Source organism: Muscardinus avellanarius, assembly GCF_963383645.1.
Source record: "Muscardinus avellanarius genome assembly, chromosome: 13".
In the NCBI taxonomy this organism is placed as follows: domain Eukaryota; kingdom Metazoa; phylum Chordata; class Mammalia; order Rodentia; family Gliridae; genus Muscardinus; species Muscardinus avellanarius.
This window is the reverse complement of record NC_137799.1, coordinates 37,063,677-37,086,444: the sequence shown is the minus strand read 5'-3', so window position 1 is coordinate 37,086,444 and position 22,768 is coordinate 37,063,677. Positions and strand designations below refer to the sequence as shown.

The 22,768-nt window shown below is 48.7% G+C and overlaps 1 protein-coding gene across 2 annotated transcripts in view; it reads left to right on the top strand.

The window, feature by feature from the left end:
• TMOD1 (tropomodulin 1) overlaps nucleotides 1-22,768 on the top strand; it is a gene marked incomplete at both ends in the record, with an annotated part of 63,290 nt that overhangs the window by 22,386 nt on the left and 18,136 nt on the right. Inside the window, 5 exons of one of the 2 annotated variants that reach the window (XM_080708511.1) lie at nucleotides 6,818-6,937; nucleotides 13,763-13,852; nucleotides 15,439-15,569; nucleotides 17,671-17,778; nucleotides 20,070-20,213. In XM_080708511.1, the coding sequence (XP_080564637.1) occupies nucleotides 6,818-6,937; nucleotides 13,763-13,852; nucleotides 15,439-15,569; nucleotides 17,671-17,778; nucleotides 20,070-20,213 (593 nt within the window). The remainder of the gene's footprint in view (nucleotides 1-6,817; nucleotides 6,938-13,762; nucleotides 13,853-15,438; nucleotides 15,570-17,670; nucleotides 17,779-20,069; nucleotides 20,214-22,768) is intronic. The other variant, XM_080708512.1, reaches the window with a different exon arrangement.

Below are 22,768 nucleotides of genomic sequence, written 5' to 3'. Positions count from 1 at the left end.
ATGAACGCATTCATTATGAATGATCAGCGATGTAATTAATTGCTTCTATTCGGTCCCTTCCAGTCTCCCTAACCCCAGGGATGTAAACACAAGGAGCCAGGGTCTGGGTCTATGGCCATCACTGTTGATAATATTAGCAGTGCTCTGCACAGACTAGTTGCTTAATAAACAGTAAATTGAAAAGGCAGACAAGAGTAGACATTGTTGGGGGGGCGAACTTCGAGCCATTCCAAACCCTAGAATTGAAGCTGATCTGGGTTTTACTGAAAACTGGAAGCTCAGGGAGATCCGAGGGGCATCTGGATTACAGAACTTCTGGAAGGATTTCTGTAATCTGGATTTCAGAACTTCTGGAAGAGAAGCCTCCCGAGGCTCCCTGGAGGGCATGACTGGAGTGAGGGACGGCAGGGAGCCGTGTACCTGACCACGAGTAAGCCCATCAGAGTTCCGGCACCAGGGATGCTTTTAAGCAAGGGATTCGTGCCATGAGCGGTGGTTTCTGTGGATTCCGTTAAGCCTTAAAACTCTCCTAGTCCCACTTGTATCTCTGAAAACTGGGGAAACTGAGGCTATAAAAGAGTCACCAGCAGTAACTCTGAGCAAAATATGGTAGCTATGAAATTTACTGTTTTTATAGAGCAACAAGCCTAAAGGATTCATCATCGTTCACAGGCATTTGAGTGACAGTTGCTGGCATTCTTGGGGGCTGAGTACGTGGAGGTCTCAGCAGAGGAGGTGGGCAGGAGACCCCCCAGCTCTAACTGGCACTCAGGGCCATTCAGTTCAGCCCTTACTCTAGCACTTACCCACATGGGGCACCCCGGTTACCTCAAAACCTCATGAAGAGGGTGAGAGCCATAAAACTGCAAAAAATCCTGACAGATTCTGGAATGGGAGCATTCCCATTCAAATAGAGATCAGAAGAGAATAAAGGACCGGGCATGGTGGCCCACACATGTAATCCCCCCACTTGGGAGGCGGAGATAGGAGGATCGCGCAGGTTTGAAGCCAGCCTTGCTGGCTTAAGAGACCCTGTTTCCAAATAAAAATATAAAAAATTGGTGTCTGGGAGTGTAGCCCAGATGTAGAAGGGTTTCCAGGAACCCCAGTACCACCACCAATATATATATATATATATATATATATATATATATATATATATATATATAAAGAGAGAGAGAGAGAGAGAGAGAGAGAGAGAGAGAGAGAGAGAGAGAGAGAGAGAGAGAGAGAGTCTGGGAGTGTAGCCTGGAGATAGAAGGATTCCATCCCCAGTACCACAAAAAAAAAAAAGAAACAAAAACAAAACAAAAAAAAGAAGTAGAAGAAGAAGAAGAGAATAAAGCTCCACCTTGAATATTTTCATTAGAACTAGATTTGGCTGCATGTGCTGAGAAAAAAAAAGTAAGTAAAAACTGCAGCGACTAAATCAAGGATGTCATACTCCTAGCATCAGGAATCAAGATCCTTTCTGGCTTTTCTTCTGTCATCCTTCTGGTATGTCTTTGTCCTCATGGTCCATGTAGCTGCAGAAGCTCTCATCATTATGCATGCATTCCACCTTATAAGATGAAGGGGGAAAAGCAATTTAGGTTCCTCTTAAGGTGTCCTGGAGTTACCGTCTTCGCTGAAGGTACCTGTTGCAGGGAGTTAATAAGCCACAGATCTTAAACGTTTATTGAATGTTCATCTTGATCATCGCACCAGTCATTTTCAGAGTTGAATTCCTTTATAGGCACTTTGTTTCCCCCCGTTCTGGACCCCTGGAATTGGATATTAGTATGGACATTATGATACACTTTCTTCCAGTGATTTTGTCGTGGGTTTTGCTTGTGGAGGTAATTGATGTTTGATGTAAACAATTCAAACAATAAAACAAAGTGATCCCTCACACTGAAAGTAAGCACTGATCCTATTTAAGTGAAGACCTTGCTGGATATTTCTCTATCACTTCCTCTCCCTCTCCACCTCCACCACCCATGCTCTTGGCCTTAGTCACCCTCATCTCTCACCTGGGCTATTGCACCAGCACTGTTACCACCCCAGCTCCATCCTCACCCCCTTCCAGCTATTCTCAATTGAAGGAAAAATGTACCTAGTAAAATTAACCATTTTAAAATGAGCAATGAGCTGAGTATGGTGGCACACCCTTATCATCCCAGTACTTGGGAGGCGGAGACAGGAGGATCACGCTGGTTTGGAGCCAGCCTCGCTGGCTTAAGTGACCCTGTTTCCAAATAAAAAAATATAAAATAGGTCTGGGAGTGTAGCCTGGAGGTAGAAGGGCTTCCAGAAACCCCAGTACCACCAGAAGGAAGGAAGGAAGGAAGGAAGGAAGGAAGGAAGGAAGGAAGGAAGGAAGGGAGAAAGAAAGAAAGAAAGAAAGAAAGAAAGAAAGAAAGAAAGAAAGAAAGAAAGAAAGAAAATAGGTCTGGAGGTGTAACTTGGAAGCAGAATGCCACTGAGTTCAATCTTCAGTACCTCAAAAAGAAAAATAAAAAAGTGACCAATGAAGTGGCATTTAGTACATTCACAGTGATGTTCAACCTCCATTTCCAATCAGTTTCCATGGATTTACTTGTTCTGGCTATTTCTCGTAAGTGAAGTCACATAACACGTAACTTTGTGTGACGAGATCCCACATCCGTTCATCCATTCATCCACTGGTAGACAGTTTGGTTATCTCCACCTTTTGACTATTGTGATTGATACTGTATTGAATATTCCTTTACACGTATTTGCTTAAATACCTGTTTTCAGTTCTTTGAGATATATACTTAAAAGTGAAATGGATGACTCATACGATACTTCTTTGTTTAATTTTGGGGGAGCCCTCAACCTTCTTTTTTCACAGCCACTGTACCATTTTTCATTCCCGCTGGCAACATATAAGGGCCCCAATTTTTCGTATCCTTGCCAGCACTTATTTTCTGCCTTTTGTTTGCTGGGCTAGTAATCCTGAGGGTGTAAAGTGGCCTCTCGTTATAGGTTTTTCTGTGCCTCCCTAATGAAGCATCTGTTCGTGTGCGCATTGGCTCTGGGGAAATGCTATTCAAGTCCTTTGCCCATTTTTAAGTTGGGTTGCTGGTCTTTTTGTCGTTGAGTTGTAAACGTTTTCTCTGTATCCTGGATACTAGATCCTTAACAGATACATGATTTGAGAATATTTTATCCAATGCTATATGTTGTCTTTGTACTTCTTTGATAATATCCTTTGATGAACAAAACCTTTAAAATTTGATAAAAATTTGATCTATTCTTGCTTCCATTGCTTGTACTTTTGCTGTCATATTTAAGACACCAATGCCAGCTGGGCATGGTGGCACATGCCTGTAATCCCAGTAGTGGAACCACTAAGACAGGAGGATGGCAAGTTTAAGAAAAGCCTCATCAATTTAACAAGACCCTGTTTCAGAGTAAAAAATAAAATAAGTCTGGGGTGTAACTCAGACATAGAATGCCCCTGGATTCCATTCTTAGTGTACACACACACACACACACACACACACACACACACACACACACACTGTTCATTGCCAGTTCAAGGGTCATGAAGACTTATGCTTTTTTTTTCTTCTAAGAATGTTATGGTTTTAGCTCTTATGTTTAGGTCACTGACCCATTTTGGATTCATTTTGTATATGGTGTGAGGTAGGCAAAGCATCGTTTTGCCTTTGAATACCCAGTTGTGCCAGAACTTGTTGAAGAGACAATTCTCTTCCATTGAATGGACTTGGCTTAGTCAGAAATCAATTTGCCATAGATGTGTGACTTTACTTCTGAATTGATTCTATTCCATTGTTTATGTGTTTAATCTTATGCCAGTAGCCCATCACTTAGCACTGCATTTCAGTTTTGAAATCAACAAATATGTCTTTTGATTTATTTCTTTTTCAAAATTGTTTTGCCTATTTGTGTTTCTGTGCAATTTCATATGAGTTTGAGGATTGCCTTTTCCTTTTCTGCAAGAGAGGCTGTTGGGATTTTGATGAAGATTACATTAAATCTGTAGATCATTTTTGGTAGTATTAACATCTTAATAATATGATGTCTTCTAACCCATTAACTCAGGATATTTTTACATTTGTTTAGATCTTCTTTCATTTCTTTCAGCAGCGCTTTGTAGTTTTCATTGTACAACTCTTTTAAATTTATTCCCAAGTATTTTATTCTCTAGATGCTATTATAAATGCAAATTCCTATTCAGATTGTTCATGGCTGATATACAAAAACACCATTTAGCCGGGCGTGCTGGCACACGCTTGTAATCCCCGCGCTTGGGAGGCTGAGACAGGAGGATCGCGCAGGTTCGAAGCCAGCCTCTGCTACTTAGTGAGGCTCTCAGCAACTCAGTGAGACCCTGTTTCCAAATAAAATATAAAATGGGTCTGGGAGTATAGCCCAGAGGTAGAAAGCCTCTGGGTTCCACCTCCAGTATCACCGAAAGAAAGAAAGAAAGAAAGAAAGAAAGAAAGAAAACAAAAACACCATTTATTTTTGTATGTTGATCTTAAACCCTACAACACTGCTTAATTTATTAGTTCTAACATTATTTTTATATGTGGAAATTTAAGGTTTTCTCCCACGGTCTTTCTGTCTCAGCCTTCTAAGCACTGGGATGACAGGCATTCACCACCACACGTTCCTCCCCCAGCCCTTAGAAAGGTGCCTGGCATATAAAAAATATTCTATTTCTATTAAACAAAACACACACACACACACACACACACACACACACGTCTTAGTCAATTTTCTATTGCTATAACTGAATACCACAGACTGGATACTTTATAAGGAAAAGATATTTTTTTTTCTCAAAATTCTAGAAACTGGGAAGTGCAAGAGCTGGTGAGGGCCTCCTCATTGCATCTTGACGTTCTTGGGGGCTTCACATGGTGAGACAGCTTAGGTCTCTTATAAAATCACCAATGCCATCATGGGGCCCCCACCCTCATGATTTCATCAGATCCGAATCACCACCCAAAGGCTTCAGCTATAAATACTATTAACACATGAGTTTGAGGATTGGATTTTGAACACAAGAACTCTGGGGATACATAAAAAACATCATGCTGGGCATGGTGGTGCACGCTTATAATCCCCATGCTTGGGAGGCGGAGACAGGAGGATCGCGCAGGTTCAAAGCCAGCCACGCTGGCTTAAGAGACCCTGTTTCCAATAAAAAAAAATATAAAATAGGTCTGGGAGTGTAGCCTGGAGAAGGGTTTCCAGGAACCCCAGTACCACCAAAACAAACAAACAAACAAACAAAACAAAAATAAAAAAAATCATGTATGCACTTTCTCATAAATGGAATTAAATTGCTTATGCAAAAAATTTTTTTTGGCAATATTGAGGATGGAACCCAGGAGCATTCTACCTCCAAGGTACACCTGCAGCCCTATTATTTTGTCTTTTTCTTGTTTTTGAAACAGGGTCTCAGTGAGTTGCAAAGGGCCTCACTAAGTAGCTGAAGCAGTCTGTGAACCGCGATTCTCTGGTTTCCGCCTCCCGAATGCTGGGATTACAAGCATGCGCCACAATGCCCGGCTTTTTATGCTGTTTTTTAAACTTGATTTTACACACTACATTCATCTTGGGCTTTTCCTTCTTAGTAAGTAGCAATCTCCATCATCCTCTGTAATAACCACTGGAATTCCATGGTATGGATGCATAATCTCTACCGGTATACACACAGTGGCCATCCTCACACCAGCCACTTTACTCCCTCATTAAGTTATGCACCTGACTTTTTAAAAACAGAAGGTTCCATTAGGCAAGGATACAGCTGGGCATTGTGGCACACGCTTGTAATCCCAGTACTTGGGAGGCTGAGACAGGAGAATCTAGGTTTACAGCCAGCCTCAGCTACTTAGTGAAGCACTCCACAAATTAGTGAGACCCTGTTTCTAAATAGAGAATAAAAAAATGGGCTTTGGGTGTAGCTGGGAGGTAGAATGACCCTGGGTTCAATTCCCAGCACCACACACACACAAAAAAAGGATACAGATTTGCTTCCCTTTTATCTTTTTGGGTTTGTTATTTTTGTTATTTGTTTGTTTTTTAGTACTAAGAATTGAATCCAGGGGCATTCTACCTCTGAGCTACACCCCCAGCTGTATTTTATTTTTTATTTTGAAACAGGGTCTCACTAAGTTGTAGAGGGCCTTGCTAAGTTGCTGAGGCTGGCTTTGAGCCTGCAATCCTCCCATCTCAGCCTCTTAAGTACTGGAAGCTCGCTCTTCTTCCCTCTCTTCTCTCTCTCTCTCTCTCTCTCTCTCTCTCTCTCTCTCTCTCTCTCTCTCTCTCACACACACACACACACACACACACACACACACAGAGTACTGGGATTGAACTCAGGGCCTCATACATGCTAGGCCAAAACTCTGCTACTGAGCTATACCCCCAGTCCCCACTTTTGTCTTTTAAAATCTGAATATATATTTATTTTTTTTAGAAATGTTTACAAACTTTTCTTATGTCAGACCCTTGGTTAGGGTATCTCAGACACTGGCATTCTATTATATATATATTTTTTCTTCCTGCTTAGGGGATGTTTAAAATCATGACCAATGTTTTTAATAGAGAGTAGTATACTTTGCCCCAGTTATAAAGCCATTCTTTTCAAATGCAAGGGGCACCATGTTGGGATCCCTGTTTCCCATTCTCTGGGGGAGTTGGTCCCCAGAGGGAGAAGCCTAAAGCGCCTCTCCACGCGCAGGATTCATAAGACTCTCCTCTGGTCCCCAGGGCCATAGCCAGAGGCTGCCCAGTTGCAGCCTCAGGCCTTGATGGTTCCCCCATGTGTTTGCAGGAAAGGTCTGGGTCCCTAAGCAGAAACCGATGGATCCTGTGCTGGAAAGTGTGACGTTGGAGCCAGAGCTGGAGGAGGCATTGGCCAATGCCTCAGATGCAGAGCTCTGTGACATTGCAGGTAAGAGGCTTCCTAGAGGATGGTCATGCTTCTGCACGGGGTCCCATACTGCATAGAGATCTGGGCGGGGTTAGTGTTGCCAAGCTCCTGGCAGGGTACGCCAGGCCAGAATGGGAGGCTGTTGGGGGGGCGGGGCAAGTTGTGAAAATAGCAGCAAATCTAGCAGAGAGGCCAGTTCGTCCCGAGTGGGCCAGGAACCAAGGCCCACCAGGAAGGACGGACCTGTCTCAAGAGCCGAGGAGGCAGGGCGGGGTTCAGGGCTGGGGGGAGACTTGGAGGCACAAGGCTGAGGCTGGTGGGTTCAGCTGTCTCTGCCTCATCCCATCTTGGCCTCTTGACTCCTGATGGCATTGGGGTGCGGCTGGGGGTGTCACTCACCTGTGGCAGGGCCATGAAGGAGGGGCAGTGACTCAACTCTGTGTCAGGGGTGACCCGGGAGGCAGCAGCTGAAGCCAGGTTGGTTGCAAGGACCTGAACGGGGAGAGAGGCGTGTGGCCTTTTCCTCCAGGGACACAAGGCATGGGGAAGGGCCGTGGTGGCAGCAGAGGATGGCAGGGTGGAGAGGGAACCTCGCTCGTTCCTGCCGCACAGTCCAGAGGTGGTGACCCCTCTGACCCCTCAGGGACAAAACACTTAACTGGGAATCCAGTTTGATTTGCAGCTAACGATCTGTTTTGTCAGAACTCATACAAGTCATTTCAGCTCCTACATGACATCTCTCTGACCTAGGGGCATTCTATCCCCGAGCTACACCCTGGTCCTATTTTTAATTTTTTATTTTGACTCCTGTGTCTAAGTGAGCCCCTTGCTCCAATGGTCCCTTGACTTCCGGAGAACCGTCCAGCTGATGCCCTGGCCCTGCAGCTCCTCATGGACTTGCCCTGGAGCTGTTTTTATCCTGGACTTTCTCCTCAGTCGCCCTGCATGACATCAGCCCCCTCATTAGGCAGCTCCAAGGGATTATCAAATGACTGCTGTCAGACCGCTGGCTCCTGCCAGTCCCTGAGCCAAAGCAGAACTGCCAGACCATGCCGAGCTCTTGTATGGCTTTCTTGAAACTGTTTCTCTTTATTTTTGTTGGCGGGCTAATTTTTATTATCTGTCCATGATACCATGACCTTCCCATATCCAGGAAGGACAGGGGCTGTGCGTGTACCTCAGGGCTAACTGGCTGTCCCTAGGTATGGGCCATCTGAAAGTGCAGTGGAGGGTGGAGAAGGAAGCCATTCCCAGGTGTTCTCTGTGTGTGTGTGTGTGTGTGTGTGTGTGTGTGTGTGTGTGTGTGTTACTGGGGATTGAATCCAGGACATCTACCTCCAAGTTACACTCCCACCCCAGTTTTATCTTTGGAAATGAGGTCTCCCTAGGTCGATGAGACTCTCACTACTTGCTGAGGCTATTCTGGAACTTGTGGTCCTCTTGTCTCAGCCTCCCAGATACTGGGATTACAGGCGTGTGCCACCACACCCGGCTCTGTGAGTTGTTCTTAATGCCTTGACTCACTTGTTGACCACAACGATCCTATGATGTAAATTCTGTTCTTTTCCTCATTTTATACCAGAGACCAGCTATCCTCAGTGCTGGGTCAAAAGTTGAGGGGCCCCGTTGATGCCAGGCTGTGGGCCAGAAAACAGATTGGTAGAGCTGAAGGAGAATTGCCGGGCTGTGGGTTGATTTTGAGGATGTCGCAGAGAGGACCTGCGGTGTAGACCCCCCAGGCCTGGTGGTGCCGGGGCAGAACCTCCCTCAAGGAGTCGGCGGCTGGGACCATGAGTACAGGCGACTCCTCAGAGGAGGACAAGGGTCCTCAGGGCACCTCTAGTATACATGGCTGGCTCCCAGGCAGGGAACTTCCACCAACCTCGCCATCTTGTGGTTGCTTATGTATATCAGGCTCTGGGCTAGGCCCCTGGTGAGGGAATCCTTAAAAACAGTGTGCTTCCTATCCTTGTGGAGCCAGTGCGAAGCAGGTGCTTAGCAACTGTGAAATGACAAATGGGAGTGAGTATCACCACAGAAAAAAGGCCAGGGTCTAAGAGGACCACTTGGTTTAGGTTAGGTGGTGGGACCAGGGGAGATGGGAATAGATACGGAAGCTGGGCCTAAAGGGCCAGCAGGAGCAAGCTAGAAAGAGCTATCTCTCCCTTCCCTCCTTCCTTCCTTCCTTCCTTCCTTCCTTTTTCTCTGCACTACCCAGTTGTTTTATTCCTTCTCAAGCCTGCTACTGATGAGTAGGGGTGGGCTAGGGAGAAGAATCCAGGATAGAGAAAGAACAGAAGAGTTGCTCCGTGCCGCCCCCACCCTGGGGCCTCTGCATGTGTGGCAGGCCTGAGGTCTGGCGAAGGTAGGAACCTCTAGGAGGGCACTAGACGGTGTGCCTCACTGACTCGGCGTGACACGGGTCAGGTGCATCTTTCATTCACTCACTTACTCAGTGAGTCAACATGTATTGTGGAACTCCTACTGTATACAAGGATGAACCAGATCTATCCAGTCTCTGCCCTTGGGGGTCAGAGGAGGTGATAAGGAGGACAGACCAGAAGCATGTAGACTTCAACACTGGAAGTGTCCCCGCAGCCTCAAGTTCCCAGGACCCTGACAGTGAGCTGCTCTTGGCACATGGCCCTAGATTGTAGCTTGGAGGCCACTGGACGTAAGCTACAAGCACGTGGAGTTATCAGCACTTCCTGTGCCCACTCAGGGATGCGATCCTGGCTCAGCTTAAGGGACCATTCTGGTGGGGCAGAACTTAGAGGGAAACCCAAGACCGCCCACCCGCAAGGCTGTTTGAGGCTCCCAAGGGTGGTCCTGGCCAGACCAACCCCAGATTCCTGGTTGCTTTAGTGCCCTTAGGCACCTGTTCTTTTCCCATTCCACGACTATCAGGGAATCGCTTATGTAGGAACAGTTTGACAGCACCCAAGTCCTGAGACAGAGCCAGTTTGTCTCACCTGCCCCCAGGATGCAGGGACACACCTTGCAGCCATCTGCCGGGAGCCAGCCCGAGCCTTTGGCAACTGGAGGGGCCGGGGAAGTGTGCCGCTATCACTCTGCGTCCGAGTGGAATTACACTTGGAGTAAGGCTTGCCAAGGCAGAGAGAGGAAGCAGAACTCAATGTTCTTTTTCAGAGTTCAAAAATAGTCCTTTTTGAGTTTTGAGGAAGATCTAGACTTAAAAAAAAAGAAAAAGAAATTAAGTTCTCTAGTGCTAAATTCAGCCTTGACAATATCTACTAAGAAAGAGGCAGCAGGCAGTGCGGTTGTGCTGTTTTCTTCCACTGCTCACTCTGGTGACAAGGAGCACAGAGAGGGAGAGAGTTGAGATCTGTGCCCACGGCTGGCCAGAGGCAACAGAGCTCCAGGCACCATCTCAAGGTTGGCAGTTTAGCTCGGCCCCTCCCTCCCTCCCTCCCTATCTTCTTCCCTTCCTAATTTCCTCTGTGGTTCCAAATGGTTTTATCCCTTCTTAAGTTTTCTATTGCTACATAATACCTCCTAGAATATTGGTCCTTTGAACTCCCAAGCTGAGAGGACGGTTCAGACCTTGGAACTGCTAGCGACCTGACAGGCGGGAATACTAATGTAGAGAGTATTCACTAGGAGAGGCCTTGCTGAAAGGTTTTGGCAAACCACTTCCCTGGAAAGTGATGGGCTTATTATAAAAAACATCAAGCAGGATAAAAACATGAGAAATTGTTAGTGTGGCTGTCAAGTCCCATGGGGAGGTAAGAAGAGCTGAGCATCAAACACATTCCATTTTACAGATGAGAAAACTGAAGACCCCAAAGGGGAAGTGACCTGTCAGGGCTGCCCCGAAAATGAGTTCCAAGGCCCAGGCTGAAACCCAAGGCTCCTCTCTATTCAGTCTAAAGAAAAATCAGGCAGTCATCGGAGGCTGCATCTTTCATGAGTCCCAAAAACCTTTGCAAACTGTGTGTTTCTAAACCTGAAAACCCAGCAGCAGCGCAGAGCACCCCGGGAGCTGTGGTGCGTGGGAGCTGGAAGCACCGGCTACAGAAGCTGACTCACCTGTCACTGACTCAGGCCTCCGTTCCTGCTGCCCACGTAGACACAGCCTAAATTAAAACCTCGAAGGCTTGAAAAGCTGCAGCTGCTTCTCTCCTACCAGTCCTCCTTAGCGATGAACAGGCAAGGCTAATTTTAGCAGAAAAGACTCGGGACATAAGAAGCAGAAGGGGCTTGGAATCATTTCATCTAGTGGTTCTTGGCTCCCACGGAGCATCAAAAATCATCCCAGGAGACTAAAAACCATCTCTCCAGAGAATTGCATCGGTTGGTCCAGGGTGGTACTAGGCATTGCTCTCTGGGTGATTTGCATGTGCTTGGCCATAATTAAGAACCACTGGTCTTATATCATCCCTTGGTTGGACTGAAGCTCAGCAGAAGATGGGACTTGTCGGAGGCCACACTAGGGGCATAATCAAGACTGGGAGCTGGGTCTCCCAACTCTTCACTAAGGGCTCCCATGTTGTCTCTCTAACTAGAAAACATATATAATGAAATAGCCTAAGGACTTAAAAGGAAATCCATCACCAAATAGTTACCAAATACCTGCTATATTCTGGGAAGAGGTGGAAGAGAAAAAAAAACAATACTTTTCCCTGACTTTTGGGAGCCCATAGAGCAGCAGAGGATGCGCATGTGTGTTCAGATATCCCAGAAGTAGGCGCTCTGTGGTATAATAAGGATACCAGGTACTGAGGAAGATCTGGAGAGAAAGGGGAAGTAATTCAGGAAGGGGAGGGGATCAGGTAAAGTGTTAGATAAAATACAGGATGTCCTGTTGAATTTGCATGTCAAAGAAACGATGAATAATTTTAAATACAAGTATATCCCAAATACTGACTAGGAAATATACTTAGAGATTATTCATTGTCTATCTGAAATTCCAATTTATCTGGGTGTGGAGAGCCACCAGCAGAAGGGACAGCTTTGGCAAATTCAGGAGAGTCTCCTAGGTAGTGATGGTTTGTGCAGCAACGCAGGAGGGATCCAGGTAAGAGGCAGGGCTGTTGAGGTAGGGCCAGCCCAGGGAGGGTCGGTGGAGTCAAGTTCTAGGGTTTGGATTTGGTCTCAAGCCATCACCCTCCAATTGGATAGCTGCAATAGCCTCACAGTCCCAGAACCCACATCCATCTCTCTCTCCATCCTAAGTTGGGCACACACAGAAGAACTCAGGTCAGACCATCTCACTCCCTGCCTTCAGTGGCTTTCCAGGCCACACCTACGAAAAGACACCAGACCCCTCCTGTCAACCCAGAAGACCCTGTAGAGTCCCACCTGGCCCAGGTGAATAAAATCTACTCTGGAGGGTGGTTGTATAGATAAGGAAAATAGTGTCAGGCAAGGGTTCTCAACTTTGGCTACTTATTGAAACTGCCTGGGGGGTTAAATGTAAATGCCTGGGCCCCACTCCTGGAGACTTTAGGTTAGTTAGTCCAGGACAAGCCCTGGCCTGGGCACTAAGAGTTTCAAATGATTCCTAGGTGTTCCAATATGCAACCACATTGAGAATGGTGACCCAAATCATCTTCTCTGGCCGGGAGCATCACTCAGGATGTCGGGGGTGTTACTGCTGTCCTTGTTATTATCACTCCCACATATCCAGCTTCATCTCTGTCCCTCCTCCCTGAGCCCCTAACCTGTAGCCTCCCTGGCCTGCCCCGACATGCCCACCCACCATCCCTGTCTCCCTTCTCTTGGCTTGGACAACACTTAGTCGTCCTTCCCTTCCCAATTCCCTCTGTTGTATCCTCCCAGATCATGCAGAACTTCTCCTTTCCAATCCTTACTGTAGCCTAAGCTTATGATTTCCATGGCGTGGGCGCTTGCTTTGTGCCACTCTCCCCCAGAAGATGGACAACTATGTGAACAGAGACTTCCTCTCTCATTCCCCTCTGCTCCACTGCTCCCCACCCTCAAGGCCAGGCACACAGGACTCAGCACTCAATGAAGGTTGAAAAATGCATGGGTGAAAGAACGACTGAGCATGGGAATGATGAGGTCATACTGGCATTTCTAGAAAGATCTTTCTGGCTGCATGTTGGAAGATAGAAGGTAAGAAAGACAGGACACCTGTTATCCACGGCTAGAATAACATAATGCTCCTCGACGTCCCGATAACCCCACTGTAAGTTGAAAATATTTAAAATCAGAAATGCCTTTAGTACCCGGCCTTCCGGACACCATGACTTAGCGCCACAGGATGCCATAGAGTCTTCCTCGTGCTTGAGGCTGGCTGGGAGCTGGGGCTCACTTCTACTGCCCAGCATCTCAAGAGAGTATCTCGCTGAGACAGCTAGCCTGGGAGAAGATCAAAATTCAAACATGATTTCTTCCGAATGTATGTTGCTTTCACAAATTCAAAGTTGGGTACCATCTGTACAGTCAAGAAATGATAGGGCCGCGACCAAAACCAAGGTGATAGCTTGGGAAGTGGAACAGCCTGAGAGCCCCTGGGAGGTCAGAGGAGCGTGGGCAAGAGAGTGGCAGGTGGCACAGGTGTTGCCTGAGGGACAGGCAGGACAGCAAGATGGAAGGGGACCTCCAGGAGGAGGCCCTTGTCGGGAAAGATCCCTCCTCTTGGGCCGAGCTGGGTGGGAGATGAGAGTGGGAGATGAGGGGAGGAGCTGAGGCCAGGAGAAATCAGTGTGGGACGGTGACCAGAATAAAAATAGCATCACATTTTGGCATTGTGGTGCGCATGCTTCTAGCCATTTCTGTGAGCAGAATCTCTGGGTGCGGAAGGCGGGTCCCCAGGAGGTGTCTCTACAGGAGCAGTCATGGGCCTTCTTTGTCCCACAGCTATCCTGGGCATGCACACGCTCATGAGCAACCAGCAGTACTACCAAGCCTTGGGCAGCAGCTCCATCGTGAACAAGGAGGGCCTCAACAGTGAGTACTTGGCCTGGCTGCCTGCTTCTGCACTCCTCTCAGGGCACTGGGAGAGCCGTGTCCCATGTCTTGCTTCCTCTGTTTTCTGGTGCTCCGGCTCATTGCAGAAGTCTTCCTCCCACCTTATACTTGGGGTTGGACCCAGAGGCATCTAGTATTCTACACCCCAGCCCTTTTTGTTTTTTATTTTGAAATCAGATCTGGCTAAGTTGCTGAGGCTCTTGCTAAATTGCCAAGGTTGGCCTCAAACTTGCAATCTGACTCAGCCTCAGAAACCTTAAAATTGTGTGTAGCCAAATCTTTCCATCTTTTCCTTTGAGCCTCCTGAGATTTGTGTCATGTTTTCAAGGCCTTCTTCATCCCAGTATTGGAACATATTCTCCTTTATTTTCTTCTAGAAGTTTTAGAGCTTTACTACTTGGGCATTCTACCTCAGAGCTACATTCCCAGCTTTATTATTATTATTATTATTATTATTATTATTATTATTATTATTATTTGAAACAGGGTCTCACTGAGTTGCAAAGGGCCTCACTAACTAGCCGAGGCTATCTTCCAACTGCAGTCCTCCTGTCTCAGCCTCCCAAATGCTAGGATTACAAGCGTGCACCACCACGCCCAGCTAGGTCCAACTTTAATCCACTGGGAGTTCGTGTGTGTGTGCGCGTGCTCAGAGTGATAGGATTAAATTCTCTTTTTTTTTAATTGATCACCAACTGTCCCAACACCATTCTTTGAAAGATTTATCTTTCAAATGTAAATCTTTCTCCAGACGTGGTGGCGCACGCTTGTAATCCCAGCATTGGAAGGCTGAGATAGGAGGATCGTACAGGTTCAAAGCCAGCCTCAACTACTTAGTGAGGCTCTCAGCAACTTAGTGAGACTCTGTTACCAAATAAAATATGTAAAATAGGTCTGGGAGTATAGCATGGAAGTAGAAAAGGACCTGGGTTCCACCCCCAGTACCACCAAAAAAAAAAAAAAAAAGATAAAGATAAACCCTTTCACTGCAGATGTGGGACCTCCCCTCTTCGTCGATTTCCACACACCCACAGGGGTCTGTTTCTAGATGCCTATTTGTTCTATGAGTCCCTTCTGTCCAATTCCCAATTTTGCATTGTCTCAATTACTTTCCTGTGCTGTACCAAGCTGATGTTTGCTCCCAGAGAGAAATAAGTGTGCCAAAGAATAGTTATCCTTCCTTTTGGAAGGTGTTTGTATTTCTATCCCATCCAGGCTTCATCTTATCCTCACAAGAGCCCACAGAGATACAGAGCACAGGTAGAATGACGCTCCCCACCTTACAGGTGAGCTCAAGGTTCAGAGAGTTTAAGAAATTCTCCAGCTCCTACAGCAAGCCAAAGCCAGAGTCCAGGGAGAGAGCTTCAACCCCCTCCCCACACACACACACCTGCACTCACCCCCTTGTAGGGAGCGTCACAGCACTGTGTGTCTCTGTGTCCCTGCAATGCCAGCCTTCCAGTGCCCCAGCGCTCAGCGGAGGCCTCCTAGTGGGGCATCTTTGTTTTGAGACAAAGCGACCCCCATGATTCTGTGAGCCACCTCCCTTTTGTCAATCACTCTAGGTGTGATTAAACCTACACAGTACAAGCCGGTGCCGGATGAGGAACCAAATTCTACAGACGTAGAGGAAACGCTGGAACGGATAAAGAACAATGACCCAGAACTTGAAGAGGTTAACCTCAATAATATCCGGGTAAAGTCCCTTTGCTTCACTTCGTGTGTGTGTGTGTGTGTGTGTGTGTGTGTGTGTGTGTGTGTGTAGGGGGATGTGTCCATGTCACCTAGAGGCCAGTGGCCCAGGCTGTGCAAAGTGACAGGGTCCTGCTTGGACTCGTGTTTGTAGATCAGGAACCAGGGTAAACTTTCACAGATGGGGAACATTTAAGGGGGATGGATGGTGTAACAAGTGCATCCCATGGTCCTGGTTTCTTTTGGAGGACAGCATCAGGTCCAGATGTTCACTACAGGCCAGCGCAGCTTCAATCTGGAAACCCACCATGTTACACAAAACACAGAGATTCCCTGAGATAAAGCTGTGAGTCAGATACACGCCACAGCGCGGGATCTCAAGGCTGGGGAAGTCCAGTGCCCATGAGGGTCACGGGGTCCCCGAAGCCCGGGCAGGCCCTGGCCCCCAGCACCACCATCATTGCCACTGCTGGATCAGGTTCGTACTCAGCCTCATTTTCCAGCCACTAAAGGGAGCTGTTGCCCCAATGTACAAAGAAATATTCAAGCTGTTTGCCCATAGCTCGGCAGACCTTCCCTTGCGTGGCCACCGGGGCAGAGGAGGGACAGGTGGAGTGGCAGCCCCACCCGGGACAGGCCTCAGGAGGAATGCAGAATCCATGCAGCTGCAGCTGCGGCCCACCTGCTCTGCCTGAGGCCAGGGATTAGTCCTGGGAGGTGGGGGTAAGACAAGAAGCTAGCCCCTCGCTCCCTGCTCCTCTTTCCCATCTTCTCCGCTTTCCCTTTGGTGGCTGCCAGCCCCGAGGCGCCATCAGATTGGAAGCCCCGTGTTCTCCTCCGCCTGGCTCCTGCTCTGCTCCCTCGGGAGCTTAAGTGACGCCTGCTCTGAAATGAGAGCCCCGCGAGCACCCAGCCAGGCCTTCCCAGTGCCTCTGTCGTCCGCTGTGCCCAGGGTCCCCCTGAGTTCTGCACTCTGGCACTGAGTACCCCCTCAGAGAGGTCTGAGCGGCAGATGCCGGCTTTGAGGCCTAGGCCCAGGGCCGGACTCCCTCTGGTCTCAGTTTCCCTTCTGCACCATGAGGCAGTTGAACCAGATCAGTGGTTTTCACCCGAAGGCATTAAAAAATATATGCCACCTGGGCGTGGTGGTGCATGCCTATAATCCCTGCACTTGGGAGGCTGAGACAGGAGGATTGCAGGTTCAACACCAGCCTTAGCAACACAGCAAGACTTTCAGCAGCCTTGCAAGAACTTGTTTCAAAACAAAAAGTTTAAAAAAAAGGGCTGGGGCCCGGCGTGATGGCGCATGCTTGTAATCCCCGCACTTGGGAGGCGGAGACAGGAGGATCGCACTAGATCCTTCCAAATAAAAATATAAATAGGTCTGGGAGTGTAGCCCGGAAATAGAAGGGTTTCCAGGAACCCCAGTACCACCAAAGGGGGGGGGGGGCTGGGGATGTAGCTTAGAGGTAGAAAACCCATATTCCTAGTAACACACACACACACACACACACACACACACACACACACTACCCAGGCCTACCACCAGAGATTCTGGTTTTATTTGGTCTAGGGCAGACCAAAGCATCAGCAATTTGTGAATGTTTCCCAAGGGCCTCTGATGACACCACAATCAGAGTGGTGGTGGGTCCCATCAGAAAAAAATCAGAGACATCCAGGCGTGGTGGCGCATGCTTGTAATCCCAGCATTTGGGAGGCTGAGATGGGAGGATCGCGGTTCATGGACAGCCTCAGCTACTTAGTGAGGCCCTTTGCAACTCAGTGAAACCCTGTTTCAAAATAAAGAATAAAAAGAAAATAGGGCTGGGGGTGCAGCTCAGAGGTCGAATGTCCTTGGGTTCCATTCCCAGTACTGCAAAAATAAAAAATTGTTTTTTAAAAAAAGAAAAAATTCAGAGATGATTTTCTCAATTTGTGTAGCAGAAAGTTCTCCACAAATTTTAGGCATCTGCGACAAAGACCATTCAGCCTTTGAGACTTACTGGGACTTAGTGAGGAGCTGGGCTGTGTGTGGGAGAGGATTCCTGCCCCTGCCCGCCCCTGGGCGGGGCGGCTGGTCACCCTGGCTGCCTTTCTCCCTGCAGAATATCCCCATCCCCACCCTCAAGGCGTATGCAGAAGCCCTGAAAGAAAACTCCTACGTGAAGAAGTTCAGCATCGTGGGGACACGGAGCAACGACCCCGTGGCGTTTGTGCGTACCTCTCTGTTCCGCGGTGTGTGGGGAGCTGGAAACAGAAGGTTGTGCCCGTGGCCTCTGGACTGGCTGTATCCCACTAGCAAAGAGCCCTGTGTGGCGAAGCAAAAGGATAGCACTAGGAGCCCGGAGGGGATGTGATGGGACGGCCAGTGCCCAGCACTGCCCATCATCATCCCCGCCAGTCTTCACAACTGCCCGGCTCTCAGGGTGGGGCTGTCCCCACTTTGCCCCAGAAGAACTAGGGTTTAGAGAGGTCAGGCAAATATCTCTGTCCAAAGTCACACAGCAAGTGAGAGGCCGACCATGGTTCAAGTGAAGCTGTGACTCCTAAAGTTAATCTCTCTCCACTCAGCACGTCACACAGGGACAAAGGCTGCTCCTCCCCAGGCCTCAGTTTCTCCTCAGTTTCTCTCTCTCTCAAACCACCATCTTCGTCAGTGGGTCCCAAGGTCCAGTTCTGGGTTTTGCCCATGTCTTGAAAGATATTTCTAATCAGATTAAAGTGCACTTATTATAAAGTAACAATTAATTTTTAAAAACTAATACTCATGTATAGGCTCCCTGTGCCCAGCACTGAATTAGGCTGAGGGAATTCAACTGTTACTCAACAGTCTCAGCTCCCACTCTCAAGAACACACTCATCCATTTGGCTGCGCAGACAACTAAAGGGTAACAGTGCAGTGTAATTACTACGCTAGCAGCCAGTAAAAAGGGCAGGAATTAGCTTACTCGAGATGGCAGTTAACCAGTTAGTTGCAGTCAGTTCTTTTCTGATTTTTAAAATAGATAGAACAATTTTCTTCAGTATTTTGGAAAGGACAGAAATAGCTCATGATCCCTTGAGGTTGTGGGGAACCTCTGGATGGATGACCACTGTCTAACCTCAGCGGGCCCTGAGTTTGTCCATGGAGATGCAGCTGACAAAGCTACATGGCCCATACACTACTGGGTCCTGGATCAGAAGCCAGGCACATTCATGCTGGCTCTCAGCTCAATGCTGTGGATGTTTTGGGGCATGGAATCTGCCAGACTGACAGCTGTTATTGTACCTGCAAACCTATTGTGAAATACTGAAATGCCTCCAGGCCAGTTGCTAAGCCAGGCCACCAGCGCTCTGCGCAGTCTCGCTGCCTGCCCTGGAGCATCTCCTATGGCTTCTGCTGGGGCCCAGCATGCAAGGAGTTAATGCAGTTCAGTGGCCTGATACCCCTGTCTACTGGTTATTAAATACTTTGCTGGTCAGGCCTTTCCTGGGAAACCGGGGGTGCTACAGAAGCCCGGAAAGGACAGACAGGGCCCCTCAGGAGGGGCGGCCATCTCACACAGGCATGGCCGTAAAGAAGCTGTCACGCCATCCTTGGGTACAAGGAAGTGGGGGGCAGTGAAAGCTCCCAGAAGGGAACGGCTTTGGCATGGAAGGTTTCCTGGGAGCTGAGCCTCTCATGGGGTTTCAGCCAGCAGGGACAACACAATTGGACAGGCATTCCTGGCTCACAGAGTCACTCCAGACAACAGGCCCACTGATCGCCACGTCCGGGGCCTCTCAGTGGCTGGTGTCTCCTTTCCCCCGTGACACATCGTTTCTACCAACTGCTAATCGCCTCATTTCCCTGAGAGGCTCTGATTGTCATCTACCCTCTTGGCAGGATCCCTCTGAAACGTGCGGAGGGCCACCTGAGCTCTCCTCCTCCAGCTGGCCCGGCCTCTGGCCGACAGGGAGCTCTCCCAGCTCCCTCTTCTGCTCTCTGGTGCTCAGGCAAAGCACTGGCCCTGTGGCGCTTCAACAGGGCCAGGGAAGAGGCAAGCCTCAAGGGTACTGGGGAGGCTGAGCTTCCCCCATTCAGCCAGCAAACACCCGCTGAGGGCCTACGACGTGCCAGGCGCTGTGTGGGCACTGTGGGTAGCACGGGATGTAAGGTGCATTTTTACCACCAAAGGAATATAGTCTAATTGGCAGAGACACGCCAGAGTATAAACAGCTGTGAACCCAGAAATGCAAGTTCCAAGCGAGAGTTATGGTGGATTCTGTAGAGGTCACGAGGGGGGCCGCAGAGGCACTGAGAATGGCCTTGAGGGATGGGCAGGTTTGTCTAAGTGGACAAATAGAACCCCCAGCAAGGACACTCGGGAGGGAGCCACGGCAGGTTGGAGGGGAGGAGAGACAGGGAGCCCTCCTGATGAAGGGAGTTCCCTGTTCCCTTTGGGATTGGTGCAGCCACCCGTGAGCAGCTCCAGCCTTGCCCAGGGCAACTCACAGGTATCCTCACTTTTCTCCTGCGGTCAAGGCCCTGGCTGAAATGCTCAAGGTCAACAAGGTGTTGAAGACGCTGAATGTGGAATCCAACTTCATCTCCGGAGCTGGGATCCTGCGCCTGGTGGAAGCCCTTCCACACAACACTTCTCTGGTGGAACTGAAAATCGACAACCAGGTAGAGACAGGCGGGGCATTCTCCCGTGCTTTACGACATACTGCTTGCCTTGGCGCATATGCTCAGATGCTGCTGGACAGAGCGGAGGTCGCAGGCTATAGAAGCTCCAGAACCCTGGAGGGGTCTCCAGAGTGTCCCATCCACACCCTCCGGCCCGCTGCCTTCCTTCCTCATGCTGTGTGCCATGCCTCAGTGATGGGGAGCCCGCTCCTTACTGACATCACCCCTTCGCCCTTAAGTTTTGAGAATGGCCTTCCTTATACCCAGTACAAATCAGCTCCCTTCCAAAGTCCTGCTTGCTGGTCTTCGTTCTATCCTCTGCTGCCCCCAGGATATCTGGTTGCAGATCTCATAAACCACTGGGCTCTTCTCCACCAGGCTAAACACCCTGCTTGTTTTAGCCACCCCCACTCAAGGGGGCCTTTAGTCTCCTCCACCCTGAGGTCACACTCTGGGAAAATTCTAGTTCATCTTTATCCATATGGAGTTACTGCTTCTCTCTGACGCCTGTGGTTCGGTCATCTGTCTTTGGACCACTCTTTAATCCTGTCGGAGAGGAGGTTGGTAGCAACAATGGTCTGTGTGTTGCATGGCTGAGGGTCTACTGTGGGCCATCTCTGTGGCCTTGCAACCATCAGCTCTGATCCACGTGACCCTGCAGGATACTGGGATCATCAGCCTCCGTTTGCAGAAGAGGAACCGACTCAGAGAGGTTTAGACAAGCAGTTTTCTCAGGATCAGAGAGTCAGCACTTGGGAAGCAAGGTTTGAACCCAGACCTCTGACTCCAAGATCCACGCTGGGTCCACCATCACACTTTGCTTCCAATATTAAAATGTTTTCTTCTTGCCAGGCACAGTGGCACACACCTGTAATTTCAGTGCTTATGAGGCTGAGACAGGAGGATCCTAGTTTCAAGGCCAGCCTCAGCAACTTAGTGAGACATTGCTTCAAAATAAAAAGGTCTGGAGATATAACTTGGAGGCTGAATAGTTGTATCATAAGATAATTACATTAAAATAATAAACAGTGGCTATACCCAAGTAAGATTATCAGTCCTTTTAAATTTTTTATTATAAAAAGTGGTGTAGCCAGACATGGTGGCACACACTCGTAATCTCCATGCTTAGGAGGCTGAGACAGGAGGATCATGCAGGTTCGAAGCCAGCCTCAGCTGGCTTAAGAGACCCTGTTCCAAATAAAATATAAAATAGGTCTGGGAGTGTAGCCCGGAGGTAGAAGGCACCAGGGTTCCATCCCCAGTAGCACCAAAAAAAAAAAAAAAAATTGGGCAGATAGAAAAACATATAAAGCATAAATGTACATTAACAAATCAAAACCCAGGCTAAGAACTAAAATGCCTCTGGCCTCTGGAAGACTCTGGCCACCTCTTGCTGATCACAACACTTTCCAAACTTCCTAATTCGTCCTCACTTCTGTTCCTGCCTCTGCGCACTGGTGTGCCTCCCAGGCCTGCCCCCTCCCCTGCCTGGAGAAACCCTCCTGCTCCAGGCTCAGCTGAAGCCTGTCGTTTGGCCGGTGGTGTTTCAGAGCAGCTGGAGCCAGCTCGGGAGCCTGCTGTGCACATCTCTTCCAGCTCCACTTCAGCAATGGCACCTGCCATATTGGTGCCTTGAAATCACCCCGTGGGCAGGAGGGTGGAGGAGCATTTACACTATGGAAATTGGATCAGGCCTCTTTTTTTTTTTTGAAAGCCAATGGGCCACTGCCTTTTCATCTCTTCAAGTCCCTGTCTAGACAGAGTTAGGTGCTCCCTCCTCTGTGCTCCCTGTGGACCTCTCAGAAGCTAGAGTACTTCTGAGTCATCTCTACGCAGCGCCCAGGCCCTGGCCCTGCAGGGGTGCTTGGGAAGCACAGTTGCCCTGGATGGTTGGCACAGTGTTCGCTGCACAATGAGGGACAGAGCAAAATGCAACACACAGTCCACTCTCCGAGCTGTGCGCCTGTGTGGGGCTTTGTCTCTGCAGAGGGCACTTTTTTCTAGTTCACATTAAAAGGCCACAGGAGCCAGTGGCATCCCTGTCACGTGAATTCTCTCTGCCTGGGACTCCTAGCATTTCCCACCTGCCCCCCCCGCCCCCCACCTGGAGGCCTGGCTGCTACACCACACTGCCCTCCCCCTCCTGCCCCTGGCTTGGTCAGTGCTGACTGTGCTTTACTGGAGGCTGGATGGGCAGCACAGATGGAACAAAGGCCTGAACAGCTGAAACCCGACCCCATGGCAGAATATTAGCCATGGACGACAGGAGCACTGGCCTCGGGTCATCGGCTGCCCGTGTTGCCCAGCTGCTATCCCCCAGTGCCCAAGACAGGGTCAACACCGGTCCAAGAACAGTCTCTTCCTTGAACCTCAGTTTCCTCACTTGTCAAAAGAGGATGATAAGATTCTTTGCTTCGAAGGAGATACAGATGTGAACTCTGATAACTTTTAAAATTTCTTGGCCAGGTATGGAGGCACAGGCCTATAATCCTAGTACTTGGGAGGCTGAGACAAGAGGATGATAGATGTGAGGCCAGCCTCAGCAACTTAGGCCC